General features: G+C 41.1%; 1 protein-coding gene across 1 annotated transcript in view; it reads right to left on the bottom strand.

Annotated features, from left to right (window-relative positions):
• Window positions 1-719: 719 nt before the first annotated feature.
• The window catches only part of LOC137675134 (glypican-5-like), a 345,701-nt gene continuing 330,216 nt past the window's right edge, over window positions 720-16,204 (bottom strand). The window contains exon 9 of the mRNA XM_068421077.1: window positions 720-4,424. Coding sequence (XP_068277178.1) covers window positions 4,222-4,424 — 203 coding nt within the window. The 3' untranslated portion in view covers window positions 720-4,221. The remainder of the gene's footprint in view (window positions 4,425-16,204) is intronic.

The following is a 16,204-nucleotide window of genomic DNA, read 5'->3' as shown; positions in this document are numbered from 1 at the left end:
AAATTATGATACACTTTGCAGTCGTGGTAACAGAAGGAAACAGGGATACGTTAAATACAGATCTGATTTAAAAGATCAAAGAGATGTGAATCTCATAGCCAGACACCCATACACAGAGCCTCTGAAGTCAATGCAGCTGGACATTATTATTTGTGTTACCCTTATCAAGCTCTGACAGATATTTGTACCTCAAGAGGTTCATTACGGATTGAGAGATCAGAATCACAATTCCTTATGCAATGACAAAGTATCTGGCACACTAGAAGACAGGGCACAACACTGGCAATATGCAAGCCAGAAAAGAAATGCAAGGTTGAAAATGAGAGGCCAGATTCTGTAAAGCATCTAAATTGCAAAGAAAGTGCAATTCACAGCAGGTGTCTGTGAAGTCACCTGAAAATGCAGTCTCTACATTCTCTGCTGCTCTTTGCCTGGCCAGTCCCCATGCATTGATGTGGAGAGGGGTAAAAACTGTGTGAAGATTAGCTGAAAACATTCATGGCCTCAGAAAAGACAGGAGGAGGTTGCCATGCACTGGCACATTGCAGCCACACATGCTTTTTGTCCACTCATGTTCACTCTTCTCCCTGATGCTTTCCTAGCCAGGAAGGGGACTAGTGACACAGGAGCCTGGTGTAACACGGAGCCCAAATAGCAGTGAAACACTAAGAACTGACTGCCAATGGCAATTCTGTCTCATTTAGTAAGAAGCCTGTCAAGAGAAAAGTATAGATTGATTTTACTCACAAATGTATGACAGCAGTTACTTTCCAACGCTGGCATTCACAAATGCTGGCACAGCAAAATATTAAAGTCATAGCAAAACAATAAACATTCAAAAAGCAGTGGCTAAATACAATTCATAACTGTTAGGCAAAGCTACAGCAATGCTCTTAGGCTGGTGCCTTATTTTACACTGAGATTACATAGACGAGTTCAAAAGTATTTTGAATTTAGACCTTTGTAATTACATTGTAATTGCAGTGTCCTAGATAACAAAATAAGATTTTGTAAAATAGGTATCTTATTCATCTGAAAAGAAATACTGCCTTTATCTGACACAGCCAGTTGTTTTTGCCTTTGCTGGTATAGATTTGTTTGATGGAAAATACTCTCTTTTAATATGTAAATGCAACTGATCCTGAGGAAAAAAAAAATAATCATAAACCATCCGTACAAATGTACTGCATTGCCCTTTAAAGCTGCACCATTTCTGATGCACATTATGAACATATTTCATGATGGTTTGACCAGTACTACTCTTAAAGTATATATTAGTGTGAAATGTATTAACAGGTGTGGAGCCCTCTGCAGTCTCTTACCTTGTTCCATAACAATTTGTGTCTATTAAAATACTGGTTAAATCCAATGAAATTAGTTGCAATCTGTCTCACCCCACAGTTTGAACTTGTTCTAGTTCTGTTACAGAAACTTTAAAAGGGTTGTCTTGTTTAGCTTGAGAGATGAATGCTACGTCATACAAATATTTGCTGACCAAACCCAATATTCAAACACTTGATTTTTCAGAGGCTTTTGTTTAGCAAGATTATGGTATTTAGCAACAAGAAAAAATCCCCTGGGTGAGTTATTCCATACATGCCTAATGCAGGGCTTCTGCAGCTTCCTCTGCTACAGCTGAATACTAGGCTAGCTGGATCACTGCTCCGAGCTAGAAGGACAAAACCTTTTACAGAAAAGACCTCAAAAAGACACGTAAGTCTGGGTATTCAAGTTCCCTCCCTGCAGGTGAGAAGAACTGAGAACTCCAGGCTGCACAGGTGGAATCTGGTAGCGTCAGAGCCCAGCCCCAAAACCCTAGCTCTATTATCCACAGGAATCCTGAAGGAGACTTAAGTGTGCAAATGGGGATGCATTTGCCTGAATGATGACTGAGCATTTTAAGTGTGACAATACTAAATTAGGGGTCAGGTTCACAAGCAAGAGATACAAATTGCTTCAGTGAAGCCACAGTGGTGGGTATTACCTGAGGAGCTGGCGGTAGCATTAGCACCTGATGTACATTTCTGTGTGCACAGAAACCAACTTAACAGCAGCCATCACAACTGATCCTTTAAGACTGCAATGAATTACAGTGTCCTTTCACTGTACAAATGACATGACTTGCACATCTCCTCAGGTAAAAGTGCATTTTTCCAAAGGGCAGTGAAAATGAATACAAGAAGCAACATTTTTAATTATGGTTCAATAGACTGGTGGCAGCTCACAAACCCTGGAAAACACAGGACAGTCATTTTTATACTTTTGGGAAAATGATTTTCACTGATATAATTGGAAAGCACTCCTTAGTAATATTAGTATCTTTACCATTTTGAAAAATCAGAATTCAAAAATAAAATATTTCATGTTTAGTGTAAGTTTCCATTTTATCTCCTCATTACAACATTAAAATTGAATTCTCTTTTAGAAAACTTAGCTGCTGCCACTTTAGAGACATCTCTTTTGCAGCTGGGTGTGTCAGTGGTTCTGATTATACCTTTATGTCTGTAAATATGATCTAAGAGTCCAAATTAAAAACAAAACTCATGCCCCACCTCTGCAAACTTAATTAGACACGTTCACTAATACTATCTGAAAACATACTAGTGCGTCTTCGTTCACTTACTGTATGCTTGCTCTGTATTATTGCCACCTGCTAGATAATGACATCCAGTAGTGATACTGGCACACGGCACCTTCTTTGAGTCAGGCTGTCTTTTATAATCCGAGTTGCCGATAAAATGCCTGAAGTTGATTAGTAAGATACAGGGTTCTTCTTTCGAGTTATGTCAGTGGCTGTGTAACTCTTAAGTATCAAAGAGATGTTTTACAAAAAAACAAAGGCAAGTGTTTTACATTAAATCTTATAAAACTGTACATAATAATAGTCTACCACATGAAAATGGCCATTAAACTGCTGTAATAGTTATGAAATGTAGTAAATATAACAATTCTAATGTTTCATATATTTATCATATTAATCACTGTATTCATACAGTTGTGTTTGTATATATATTCAATGGCACTGTAAACAGTTGGTGGAAAATGCACATTAACTCTTAACCCATTAGAAGTTATTATAGTACTTTTTCATCCAAAAAGTTAAAACGCATTAGAAAAGAAATAGCCTTGTAATATAATGCACATTTTGACATTTTCTAGGGTAGCAGTCAAGATGATGCATAACAGAGAATGTTCTAGGTTTCAGATTGCTTTACATTTACACCTACCATGATACAAAATTTTAAACATTAAATGTAATTAAATAATACACAGTTTATGAAACAGAGTTGATTTCAGAGATCCACAATGCACAAAATCCAGTTAGTGTCTAATGGGAGTTCCCAATAATTTATCTCTCTGTGACTTCTACGGAAAATTTAAGTCTGTTTCTCTTTAACATCACACAGGCAAAGTAAGATTGAACTAAATTATCTTTTTTTTCTCTGTACAGAGCTGCATTCAACTGGATAAAACATTATTATGTTTATGTTTCCCATTGCTGGACATTCATCCAATAAGCCTTGAGCATATGCTTAAGCATCTGGTAGTGGCATTTTGTGGGGCAGGGAAACTCACTATCTATATCCCTCAGTAAACAAAGTGTTTCTAATTTTTTCCATGGTTAAGGCAACTATACTGATACATTAGATACACCATATGCTTTTATGTTGCTTCCTACAATCTAAACAGTAAGAGTGAAAAGAAGGTTCAAACATGCTTTGATCTTCTTGACCACTTAGGAATTTCATCAAGCTGGTAGACGGTACTTCACTTTAACAGAGTTTACAACTGTAGGCACAGTTTATTAGCTGTTCACTAGAAAAATAAAGTACGTATTGGCTTGAATTTGAAGACTGACCATTCATACCATTTATCAGAAAAATTAAACGAACAAAACCAGCCAGTCAGATTCCAGTGAACAAAATGGAGAAAAACAATAACACACACATATACCATTTCTGTGTTTTCAATTATTTCTACCCCATAACTTAAGCTACTCAGACCCTTGTCATCATTCCCTCTGTATCTTGGGTGGGCTTTGTCAAAGGCTGTCTTCAGATACTGTAAGTGATGACACTTCGTATCTGCCAGCTCCAGCATATTGTTTAAGATTTATGCTAACATATCACATAAACTAGAGAGCCATTTAAATTTGTTTTCTCTTGGGTAAGGCTGTAGGTATAAATGACAGAAACGTGTAGTGGCTGCAAGGCAATGCAGCTACAGCGGACAACGCCACAGAGCTGCTAGTGCTGTTAAAATAACAAGTGAGGAACTTGGGGCTGGATTGCTCCCGTTTCCAGTTACACTGTGTTTAGAGGATGACTTGACAGTGCTTGTGGTGGTTGTGGTGTCAATCTTTTTCACAGTTGGTTTTGGTTCGTTTCTGTTCTCTGGATGGGTTTTCTTGTCCTTGAGTATATCTGAAAACATGAAAGTACATGTAAGATTAATCACACATCTTTTAAATAGTGGCTTTAAATTCTGTCTGTTGCAGGAACATGTACACTAGTCTGAATAACTGAACTATGTATGGAGAGTGATGAGGCCCTTGTATTTATGTTTTAGTTGGACCCAGTGTGGCCACTGGGTCCTCAGCACCCACTGTTTTGCTCAACAAGTCTTCTCTGACTGGCCTGCTCTACTTGTCTACTTGCAGACACAGCCTGACCAGAATAATAGGTATTCTGCATTGCAGTGGCTGGTCTCAGAACCTGGTTTTCTCTCACGAAAAGTACCTTCAGTTTCACCTAGGATGGGAATTGGCTCATGCTTTAAAACATGATGTTAGGATTGAGTGGTTTTGTAACACGCCCCTGTGAAACACCCGTCAAGTTGCTGAGTTGCTGCAGGAGGAGACCAGAGAACATATTGACTTAATGTGACAGTCACCTTCCTGGCTTCTTTTTTGCTTTGCCACTACCCTTAACTTTAAAGCAACATGCGACCCTTGATATGGTAAGACAACCTGGCAAGAAAGATTGCTGACACGAGGCAATACATAGGCGTCTCATATGCCTTGTTCATCAACATGGGCAAAAAAGTGGCTACAAAGAGAAAATGCTTCAAGTTTTGTTTCATTGCTTTTCCTAGCAAGCACAAGGATTTTTTGCTTTTAAAGTATGGAGCAATATCACTGGGGATTTTTTCTCTCTCCAGATGCATTTTGGGGCAATTCTGGGCATCTTTTATATAAAGGACTAGATTCTTAAGAAAGTAGTAGCAGTCCTTTGTTGCAAAACCACAGATTTGTTTAAATGAGAAAATGACTGATAAGGGTCTCCAGTTATCTTGACGTTCCCAAGCTATTTGCAAGTATTACTGAGATCATATTGCCCTTGAACCCTCTCGTTGGCATTGTGCGGGGAAAAAAAAAACCCAACACTATTTCTTCTGATGATGGGATGATGATTTTACAGTCAATCTATAAAAGCATGCCCAAATGCCTGGCAAAACCCAAATTCCTACCTGGAAGAATTTATAAATTAATAATAATTGTTCAGGTCCAAGCTTAAAGGATTTGTGATACTGATGAATGCAGTGCACATACACAAGACAGCAAAAGACATAGTTTTGTAATGCAGATTAAACAACAGTCCAATCTTAAAATAAAAACTCTGAATCACAGAAGCAAGTTCCTGGCAGAAACTGGAAAGATGGAAAGTATTCCAGAAATGTAAATGCAATCTGAGATCATTGTCTGCACATCAGTAGTTCTGAACAACCATCAATAAACTCACTTGATAATAAAAATGAGCTATTGTATTGGGAAAGCACACATTGTTCTTTTGCCAGTATAAACTGTAAAAGAAATGCAATGAACTCCTGCACTTTATCATAATATCAACATTAATCCCAGAGGAACCTGCGATTCCTAGACCTGAGTCAAGGGTGACTGCAGAGAAGGGACACTGGCTGGCAGGTATACAGTGGGAAAGGGTAGTCTGCCACCGTGCTCAAAATTCATTATGGCAAAATGCAGACATAGCTCCTCTTCAATTCCAGCTTGCCATGGAGCTAACAGAAAGGAGGGGGAGAAAAAGCATGCTCTAAATGTTTAGAAAATATCAGTATTCTGAGGACACTTAAAGAAAAACGGACAACCTTCAGACTGTCATTAAAGTAAATTAAGAATAAATCATGGAAATAGGTGTGTTCTGACACTGCCTAGACTCCTTTCCATCACTGTCATTCTCCTCTTCGACTGCAGTAAAGGCACTATTTCTCTGCTGCCTCTTTATATCATCCCAGCCTGCTGACTTCAGGTCTCTGGGGCCAGCTGATTAAATTAAGACCTCACTCAGGTAAATCTATTCCCCTCTTTCAGTTGGCCACGTCCAGCATTGTAACTTGATTGGCCTCTATAAATCGGGCAGACTGAAATGTATTAATTCATTTATTTTCTTAATATTGACTTAACCAAAAATCTAAGGTAAGATTTAATGCTATCAGAGAGGCTGTTGGTTTTTAAAAGCTTTCCTCTCAGTGACTGCTTAATGTACTACATAACAAGCGTTAAATAATATATTAGAAAATTCTGCCTTTATCCTTTCCATGGGAAGGACTACATTCTGAATTCTCTCTCTGTGTTTACAGCAGAGTATCTTCTGATGGTATTCGTGGCCAACGCTAATTTGGGATTTAATTGTGCAAAACTGGCATTTTATTTCAAATGCCCCGTTTTCTCTCTTCTTAAAAATAAATAAAAATAGCCTCAGTCCTAATTCAGTTCAAGATCTTTTTCAATCCTATATTTAGTTTTAAGGCACAAATTTCAGCAGTGTAAAGTTTTCATGTTTTGTTCCAGTTTCCTCAGAGTTCCTGTAGCTTACCCACTCTAGGGTTTTGGCTGAGAGACTCAGAGTTAAATGAGGTTTTCCTCTTAAATCTTCTTCTTAGAAATGGTTATGTTCGGTCTACTACTGACATTCAAAAGGCAAAAATATAGTGAGCAGGCAAAAAAAAAGTGTCAGTGTGAGGACTAGCACAGAAATAAAACTCCAGTCTCAACAAAGCCAACCCCAGATGTTCAATACCCATGAATCAAGCCCCCAGAGTATGACTTCATAAAACCAACCAACCAACCCCCACAACTTTGATTTGTTCTACTGTTTACCTTCTGTGTTTTAAAGGCTTTATGGTTCCCAATTAAAAGCTTTCTCCATCGCTAGAAACTTTATTCCCATCATCAGTCCCTCCCTCCTTTCCAGAAATAGAGCGGTTAAAAGCTTTGAAGGCTTCAGCTACCCTCAGGCTAACACATGTGATGGCCTTTTGGACACTGGCATATGAATATTATTCTACACTGTTTATTTATCACTGCCTCACGATGGTGATACAGCCACTGTAGTAGCTACTGTGCTGATCCCTTACCCAGGCTCCCAGCGTGACTATGCAAACCCTGCCAAAAGGGGTACTTAGGGAAGGCAGCTGACTGCCAAAGCAGCCTTTGTGAATAGCCTTTCAGGACTCTTGCCGAGGATGAGGTCTGTTGGGGTCAGCGAAGATGGCTCAGAGTCCCTCTAGGCCCCGTGATTACTCTGAGTGCAGAGAACAGCTCCGTTAGTCCAGGGGATTGAGTCCACTTCCTTAGCTGAACTTTCATCCATGTTAACTGCTGTTAAAGTCACACCTTGACAACATAAACAAAGCACATAATGAAAATTACTTGACCTCGATGTTTAGAGCATTTAGGATTGTCTTCACCTCAAAGACCTAACCGAAGATTGCTACCCAGTAATGCATGTGCCGTTCAGATGGCACTGAACTACTCATAAATACTTACATGGATCAATACTATTCCTCAGAGGGACTGGCTAGGATAAAAGGGAGAGTCAAAACTGTCACTGTCATCTAATTTAGGAACAGGAAACCTCCCCTACAGTGAGGGCTGAGCATGCCTTTCAAACGCATTTGGTGAGTCACATATTAAATCACAGAATCACAGAATGGTTTGGGTTGGAAGGGACCTTTAAAGGCCATCTAGTCCAACCCCCCTGCAGTGATCAGGGACATCTTCAACTAGATCAGGTTGTGCAGAGCCTCATCCAACCTGATCTTGTATGTTTCCAGGGATGGGTCATCTACTACCTTCTCTGGGCAACCTGTTCCAGTGTTTCACCACCCTCATCATAAAAAATTTCTTCCTTATATCTAGTCTAAATCTACCCTCTTTTAGTTTAAAATCATTACTCCTTGTCCTATCGCAACAGGCCCTACTAAAAAGTCTGGCCCCATCTTTCTTACAGGCCCCCTTTAGGTATGGGAAGGCTGCAATAAGGTCTCGCCGGAGCCTTCTCTTCTCCAGGCTGAACCCCCTCCACCTCTCTCAGCCTTTCCCCATAGGAGAGGTGCTCCAGCCCTCTGATCATTTTTGTGGCCCTCCTCTGGACTTGCTCCAACAGATCCACGTCTTTCGTGTGCTGAGGACCCCAGAGCTGGACACAGCACTGCAGGTGGGGTCTCACCAGAGCGGAGTAGAGGAGCAGAATCACCTCCCTTGACCTGCTGGTCACACTTCTGATGCAGCCCAGGCTACGGTTGGCTTTCTGGACTGCGAGCGCACATTGCCGGCTCACGTCCAGAAAAGCACACAATCTTAGCCAGTAATGAAACATGGGAAAAACAATGTGATTATTTTTTTTAGGTTATTACCAGGTTATCTGACAAAAGTTCAAGCTATATTGGCACCCCAGCTGTTAGTTCCCCCTCCCTAGCCTAAATGATTTGCAGTTTACTACTGGTATGGGTTATCAAAGGTGTAAATATTTATTGGTGTACTTGCATGCTATTGCTTTCTAATGAACAGTATCAGCAAGGTCTACTTAAACGTCTGTTGAGGCTTCCTGTTCTCCTGATGAGGGCTGAACAAGTTCATCTATTTAACAGAATCCCCTTTACATTTTTGCCCTTCTCTTAACCTGACTTGAGCTCAGTCCTTTCTCTGGGATTGCAAATGATCAGTGTGATAGCCTTCTCTGCAAAGGTTTGCCAGTGCCACTGAACCCTCCTCATCTCTTGTCTGAATCCCGCTCAACACCGTCTCCATTGAGCTGAAGGGTAAATGCAAAGACTCCCTAGATCGGCTGCTGCTGCTACTGACAGAGAGGATGAGAAATTATTTTTGGAGCAAAGGAAAAAGGCAGGAAGAGGAGGGCAGTTGAATGGGCTGATCTCACGTTGGGGGAAGCTGGATTAGTTTTGGGGAAGACTGTGTTGGAGCTGCCTCTGCACCTTTCAGATCCACCCCTTGTTGCCCTTCACCTCTCCGGACTGAGCAGAGAAGGCCACTGGCAGACTGCTTCATACGCCAGTGCAAACGCTAAGGCTTGTGGAGGCAATCAATGTGCTTGTGCCTCAGGAGCTCTGCTCCTCAAGCAGTGTACTTGTGATTAACCAACAGCCATGGTGCCTGCATACATCTAAGGCTGTGGATCATCACACCAGACAAGCATACAACCCCTGTGAGGGAATTCTGAATAAAAACAAAATGGAGAGATGCACCAGACTAGTCCTGTAGATGTTAATTATAGCAGCCCAGCTTCTAATGGACTGGGGCACTGACAGCAGAGAATCGATGCTCATCAATCCACCATGCCCACAACCATGTGGAGATTCTGAACATGTTTCCATCAGTTTTATACCATGAGCTGCTAGGGAGAACTTCAGCCCGGTTATTTGGGGAGAGAGTTGAGGGAGAGAAAAGAAGCAGAGATTGTTTATTTCTGCTTTCCCATGTTAATTACATGAAGTCAGACCTGTCCGTTTCTTCCTTGACTTTCATGCAAACACTGTGCTTTGAAAAGACAGAATGTCAGCATCTACGATAGCAAATTAGTGCCTTGGTCTTGAATGCCTCATCATGGTTGTAATGATACCCATAATGCAGGTCTAAAGTGAAGCGGTCAGTACCTGCATTTATTCTCCACATTGTAGCTCAGTTGCTTGATAAATTTCACTGTGATCACAGGCTTGGTGTTGGCTGACAACTTCATAAGAAAATTAAAGCTAGGTGCAACTTGGTGGAACAGGCTCTTAAATTACAGTAGACGCTGCAGTGTTATTATTAGCTTTTTATCACCTCTGGTAGCAAAAGCTGAAATTACTTTTACATATTCAAAGGAAGGAGCTCTGAAATTGCAAAACAATGCTGTCGCCATAAACTGTACCAACAATTTCCAAATAATCTATTATCCTGACATTAAGACCAGCACTAATTATTTCCAGTTACAGCTGCAGCAGACAAATGGGAACAGGAATGCCGTGGAAATGGGAATGTGAGAACTCCCAAAGTGTGATGAACTCGAGATGCAATTCTCCAAATTCTGGAGTCTGTTATTGTCTGCTATATAATACTAGTCAGTAAAAGGCAGGTGTAATATATCCCTTTTGGAGCCAGAAGAAGGGAGCGATTAACAGCTCTGCAGCCTCCCATCTATGTACTGTTCCATTCCACCTCCTTCTCTTTCAGCCTGACAATATGGTGTCCACATAAGCCTTTTCCCCACACACCTTCTTATGGAAACTTGGCCTGAGGAGGAAAAATTCTTTAACCAGAAAAGGGGAGAACTACAGGAGCTACAACTGAATAGGTCACTCTCCTCACTTAACTACCAAGCTGCATTAGGTTTAGGCCAGCCTCTCCAAAAGACTCATGGGACAAGATTATGAGGGTTAACGGATGTGTTCCATTTTGGTTCTGTGATCTTTCAATTTCTTTAAGGAGTGCGTGACTGAAGAGAAGTTGGCCTTGGGGGGACAGTCATGAATTGGGACTAGGATTATCTATGTCCAGTTTTTAATTCTGCATTAAACTCTGTGTGACCTTTGGCAGATCACTTCTACCTGTAGGCCAGCAAGAGAACTACTTTATTTCCTACATGGTTTGCGCATTCTAGATGTAAATTCTTTAGGCTGAGAAGAACCATACCCACTCTTCTCAAGAAATAACATTGGCTGGAACTTTCAGGAACTACTGTTATAAAACAAAGACAAATGCAACAAAGAAAAAAAAAAAACAATAAAGAAAAGTCAGGAACAACTGCGAGACAGTTTGAGATGTCAGGTGCCTGGAAGTCACGCTTACATGAAATGGCAGCTCCTTCCCCCATTCCCAAACAATCTTTTATCTCTATACATTTGAATACAATATATACATATATAGAGAGAATAGGACATTATCTCAGCCATACTAATGTAAAGAAACCTGTCACTGTATTTATTTGGCTTTTGATATACAGCTGCCATAGCAAAGCCTGCCTGATTTTCAGGAGCCACAAGAAAATTGTATTAGTTCTGAGGGCTAAAAAGGAAACCCACACGTATACTGCTTCAGCTCCTGCCACGGTAAATGTCAAGACAGAACAATCCATCTTTTCCTTGGGAAGAAATAACCTAACCTAACAGACCTTGTGTGAGTCAGCAATAGTTCCATTAATCAGTCAGTCATTTGCAAGAAAAGGTTTTGTCATTTTGTTTATATTAATACAGGACTTATTCAAATGCAGACAAGCTGAAGGAATAAGCTTAAAACATGCCAAACATCTTTTACATTTCCTGGAAACATCTGTTTTTAGTCTAGTCCTAGGCACATGTTTGTGGTTGCATGTTTAAGCTTGTTTAGTTTGCCAGATACCTCGTACATACTGCAGCACAGCTGACATGATATCCTGAAACACAGCATGGAAGTATCTGTAAAACATGATGTTCCCAGTAAATCTGTTGAACTTTCGTGTTGTAACTTTCTTGTAATGAAAGAAACAACTAAAAAGCTCTGTGACAGCCTTCTGCCATCACTGTATGGTGCAACTAATTAGTTAAGTTTAGAAATTGTGTACATGCCTCACTGGTAATATCCAGAAGACTGAGCGCAATCCTGATACCGCATGCCTCACATGCTCAAAACTCCTATTAAACTTAATGGGAGTTTGGGGGGATGCGAGGAATGCAGGACTGACCTTTATGGTTAAAGATGAATGTGTGCTCTAGACTTCAAAGATTAGGTGCCCCTGCCAGTCTGGAGTGTGCAAGTGATCAGCGCGCCAAGCGCCGAAGGCATCTGCGAAATATCACACCACAGCTCAAAGCTGTAATTAAGAAAAATATAAACTGGCTCAAGGAAGAAAAATATTAGTAATAATTGAAAATGCTTTGGCTGTTGCTTTTGTCCTGATGATCTCATTAGTTTTGGTTACAGAAACAGTTCTCACACTGGCTGACGTGGGGCATGCTTTGTTTGTGCTCTGATTCTACCCACATCTTTCCCAGTTAACTTTTATTGCTCAATACAAAGGTCAAATCGAAGGCTTAATTAAATTGTATATGGAGAAACTATAAACTTATCTGGAAGGGAGTACAAAAACATTTAAAGCCATCCCAACTCCTCTCCCCTGGACCCTCCTTAACTTCTCCAGAAGAAAAAGAGCATGTGTTGTTGGCACTCTTTCCCTTAAGGGGAAACTGCACCTTTTCTTGCTTGAAAACGTACGTGTTACAAATATCCAGCCTTTTCATAAACTGCTAATTGTATTTGCAATTGACATTTGCAACCAGGATTTTAATTTACCTCTGCAGCTCTGAACAGACAAAGCTCCATTTTGCAAAAAGACTGGATGTGATCTTACGCTAGCAGTGGTGTAAGTTCAATTTACAGCAAGGATCTGAGCTTCATCTGCTTAACTTTAAACAGAGATTGTACCACCAAAATAAGTATACCCACCTGTGTGAAGTTAGGCATATGTCTCTCAGCCCTGAGGCCTAAAACTGAAAAGCAGCATCTCTCTCAGTTGAAAAAACTCACAGGTATATATAAGCACCACTTAACAGTTTCTCCATGCCTTAACAAGAAAATCACATAGCTTGAGAGGAAGATCAGATTTGAGTATGCTACAACCTATGCACCAGCAACACCAATCCACCAGAAGGTTTGTGGCGGGTTAGCTGCCAGAGTCAGGCATTTCCGCACCACTGAGATTCTCAAAGCTCCCATTCAGCTGTTGTCTAGCCCACGGGCGTAACAATTCTCTAGATCCTTCAGTTTCCATCTCCAAAAGCCCTACACTGTTTCCATTTCTGCAGCTGATGTACACACAAACCCTAGGGAGCTGTGAGCTCCATGGCCCTTGGGGTGCTGTGATGGAGGTGGAGGATGGCCTGCAGAGCTCCTCTCCTCTGCCACACATCAGCATAGGCTTGCAGGATCACACCAAACAGTAAGAGAGCAGACAGACATCTGCCAACTAGGGCAGCAGTTAAAACGCACACCAGTGATAGACAGTATCTAGGTTCAAATCCTTCCCGTGGGTGATTTAGAAGGGGTGCCTGAACCCAGGTCTCTCCTGCCCTATCCAGTCAGAAAAGGTACACACAGACAGGCATCTCTCAGACTGAAGCAGGCTCTGCAACCTCGCTACCTGCTCCTAACTACCTGGGTCTACCCCGAGAGCAAACCGGCCCAAAATACACTGGGAAGAACTACTCAAATTAAGTAACAGGGTGTCAGGAAAAAGAGAAGAGAGAACAGAAACTGCTCTGTGCTGCTGAGTGAGGTCTCTTCGTGCCTCCACAAGGAGACACCAGCACGGGGCAGGAAGACGGACTGCTACCTGCTTAGGAAGCCATACTCTCAAATTTTAGCATAAGCAGATGTCGTATCTGTAAGGAGTGGGCAGGAGAAAATAAACCACAGAGAGTTCCCCTCCCACCAAAGAGCTGTATGACTCAGGGCAGAGCCCTTTGAGCTCACAGTTGCCTTTGCAAGGCAGGGTGCATCCAACACATACGCTTTAAGCAGCCTGACTACACCCCTGAATATCATAGCCACAAACAAGGCATCGACTCCCAGCATGGCAGACACAGAAGAAATCACAAACATCTCTAAAAGATGTCTGAAAGGTTCTTTTCACCTTACAAACATGCTGCTCTCATCATTCCTCACTCTTTAAAAGCCAGTTAAATTCTTCCAATTATTCCCATTGCTCCCGAAGAAACTTGGGCAGATGTGATTCCTGCTGCAAGATTTTGAAGTTACCAGATCCCAATGGCAGCAGTGAGGATTTAAAATGTTTCCTGTATTTCTGTCGCTTCTTGAGCACAGACAGAACCTTATGCTAAAAATGTTTTAAAGATGTTCTAATAGGATATGATCATAATTGAGGTTTAATTATAGAATAAACATTGAAATCACTTCAATTCACATATAATCTGATTTCTTCTAATCTAGATGACAAAAAGGATTCATTATAATGCCAAAGGATAGTTCTGGTCCTTAGATCAATCAGTAGGAAACATTTGTTTATTGAATCTTTCCAGTGTTTCATTTCAGTCAGAACTGAAATCAAAAGAAACTGTGGCAAAATATTATCCTGGATTAATCATTTTGGACTTAAGAGCAGTACAGGAAAGCATCACAGCATTAAGCTTGCTTCAGCTCCGGTATGGGAAGTTTAAATTAGTCTTTTCTCTTGCTCTAGTTCGGCAACTATTCAGCATGCATATCCTCTACTTCACATTGCTGGGTTTATCCGGCCAACCAGAACCCCAGCTCTGTCACAGCTGACAGTTATTGACAGAGAGGATGAGTAGAGCCATCACTCTACTGAACATCTGTAGCAAGAAGAACATGTTTCATGTGAAAATACCGAACGGCTTAAAAGCATTATCTTATTAGTAGCATGCGGTGAAACTGATGAACCCTTATCACCTTCAGTGTGACGATGAATACCCAAATCAACACAAACAGAGAGAAGATACACAACTGGAGTAAAAAATAAACTTTTCTGATAAGATGTCTTACAAAATGAAGCACCATTCATTAGCATATGCATAAGACTACGCTCAGTCAGTGATCACACTGTGGAGCAAATTAAAGGAAGGAAATTCCTGTTCATAGCTGGCACTGATCCCATTCTCCAGTTCTGTTCTGGGTGGGTGTGAACTGCTCCTTCCAGTTTTCATGGGAGACATCTACACCAAAACCACCAGGACTTAATTTAGCTAATCTGCTAACACTGTGGTACATAATAGACCGAGGGCTATAAATCTTCCCCCCTTTTCAGAGTAACAACAGTGCTAAACTTTACACTGGCCAGGGTTCTCCCACTTAGCCATGTGGAAAAAACACTTCTGCCCATAGTCCACACATCAGTTAATACCCCTTGAGGTATTAACTCCATCATGAGAATGATTAAAACACAATTTTGAGAGTGATGAACATTGCACTGGAACTCAAAGGTCCACAACTTTCAACTGGCTTCTCTCGACAGCGATGTGCTCAAGCTTGACTGCCCAGGGGAGACTAGTGACAAAGCCCGCATGGTTCCCAAAGCCCTTCTCCATGCTCCTGCAGCACCTCTCCAACGGATCGTGCCAAGGGGCTGAGGGTGGTGATGAGAAAATGTATTAGTTTTTAAGGAGGAAGAAGTCGGAGAGCATGAAAGCAGCAGGGCGTCGCTGGAAGCGAGTGGAGAGCAACGGGAGACTCCAGATCAGGAAATTGAAAGAACTTGAATGAATACATAAAGGACCATCGCTGCTTGTTTCTATGCACAGAACTGGCATGGACGTATGCAGAGCACTTCTTAGGTGACCGAGCATGTAGCTTGATTTCTGTGTGTTTCCATCCAGCCAAAGAAGCTTTGACAGGCACTCGGTCTTCTGAGATTTATCAGGTATTGCCAATTTGTTTCTGTCATAAGAGCTCCAATAAAGGGGAAAACCCGCTGGAAGTTCATGAGAGCTGGCACCGTGTGCTGTGATGGATCTCTTGGCACTGCTGCAGTCTATTATGCAAATACACATCAGTGGACTTTGTAAAACATAAATTATGTAAATGCCCATTTAGAGACTCTTCAAAATGCAGATTACTTTCCTGATGTTTGGAGACAATTAACACCTCTGACGTGAATCTGTACTTGGGGACTGCTGTGCTACAGCCTGTGGATCTCTAGGCCTAGCAAACCTTGTTTTGCATGTGAATTCAATCTTGGTACGATGGACTTGTACTGTAAAAGCCGACTGTGTCATGATCTACTTAAGCCACATATCACTGACGCCATAGGTTTTCAGAGACCCTTCAATTTGCTGTTGTATCAGTGCTCCAAAATATTCAATCTGGAATTCAGGTATGCGCTTGTTCATTTGAGATTACAAAGGGTTTTTCTTTTTAATTAAGACTTTGTATTTTAATTGACGCACGCCACATGTC

The sequence above is a fragment of the Nyctibius grandis genome, chromosome 32, assembly GCF_013368605.1.
Source record: "Nyctibius grandis isolate bNycGra1 chromosome 32, bNycGra1.pri, whole genome shotgun sequence".
Classification (NCBI taxonomy): Eukaryota; Metazoa; Chordata; class Aves; order Nyctibiiformes; family Nyctibiidae; genus Nyctibius; species Nyctibius grandis.
Note: the sequence above shows the minus strand (reverse complement) of the source record. Positions and strands in the feature narration are given on the sequence as shown.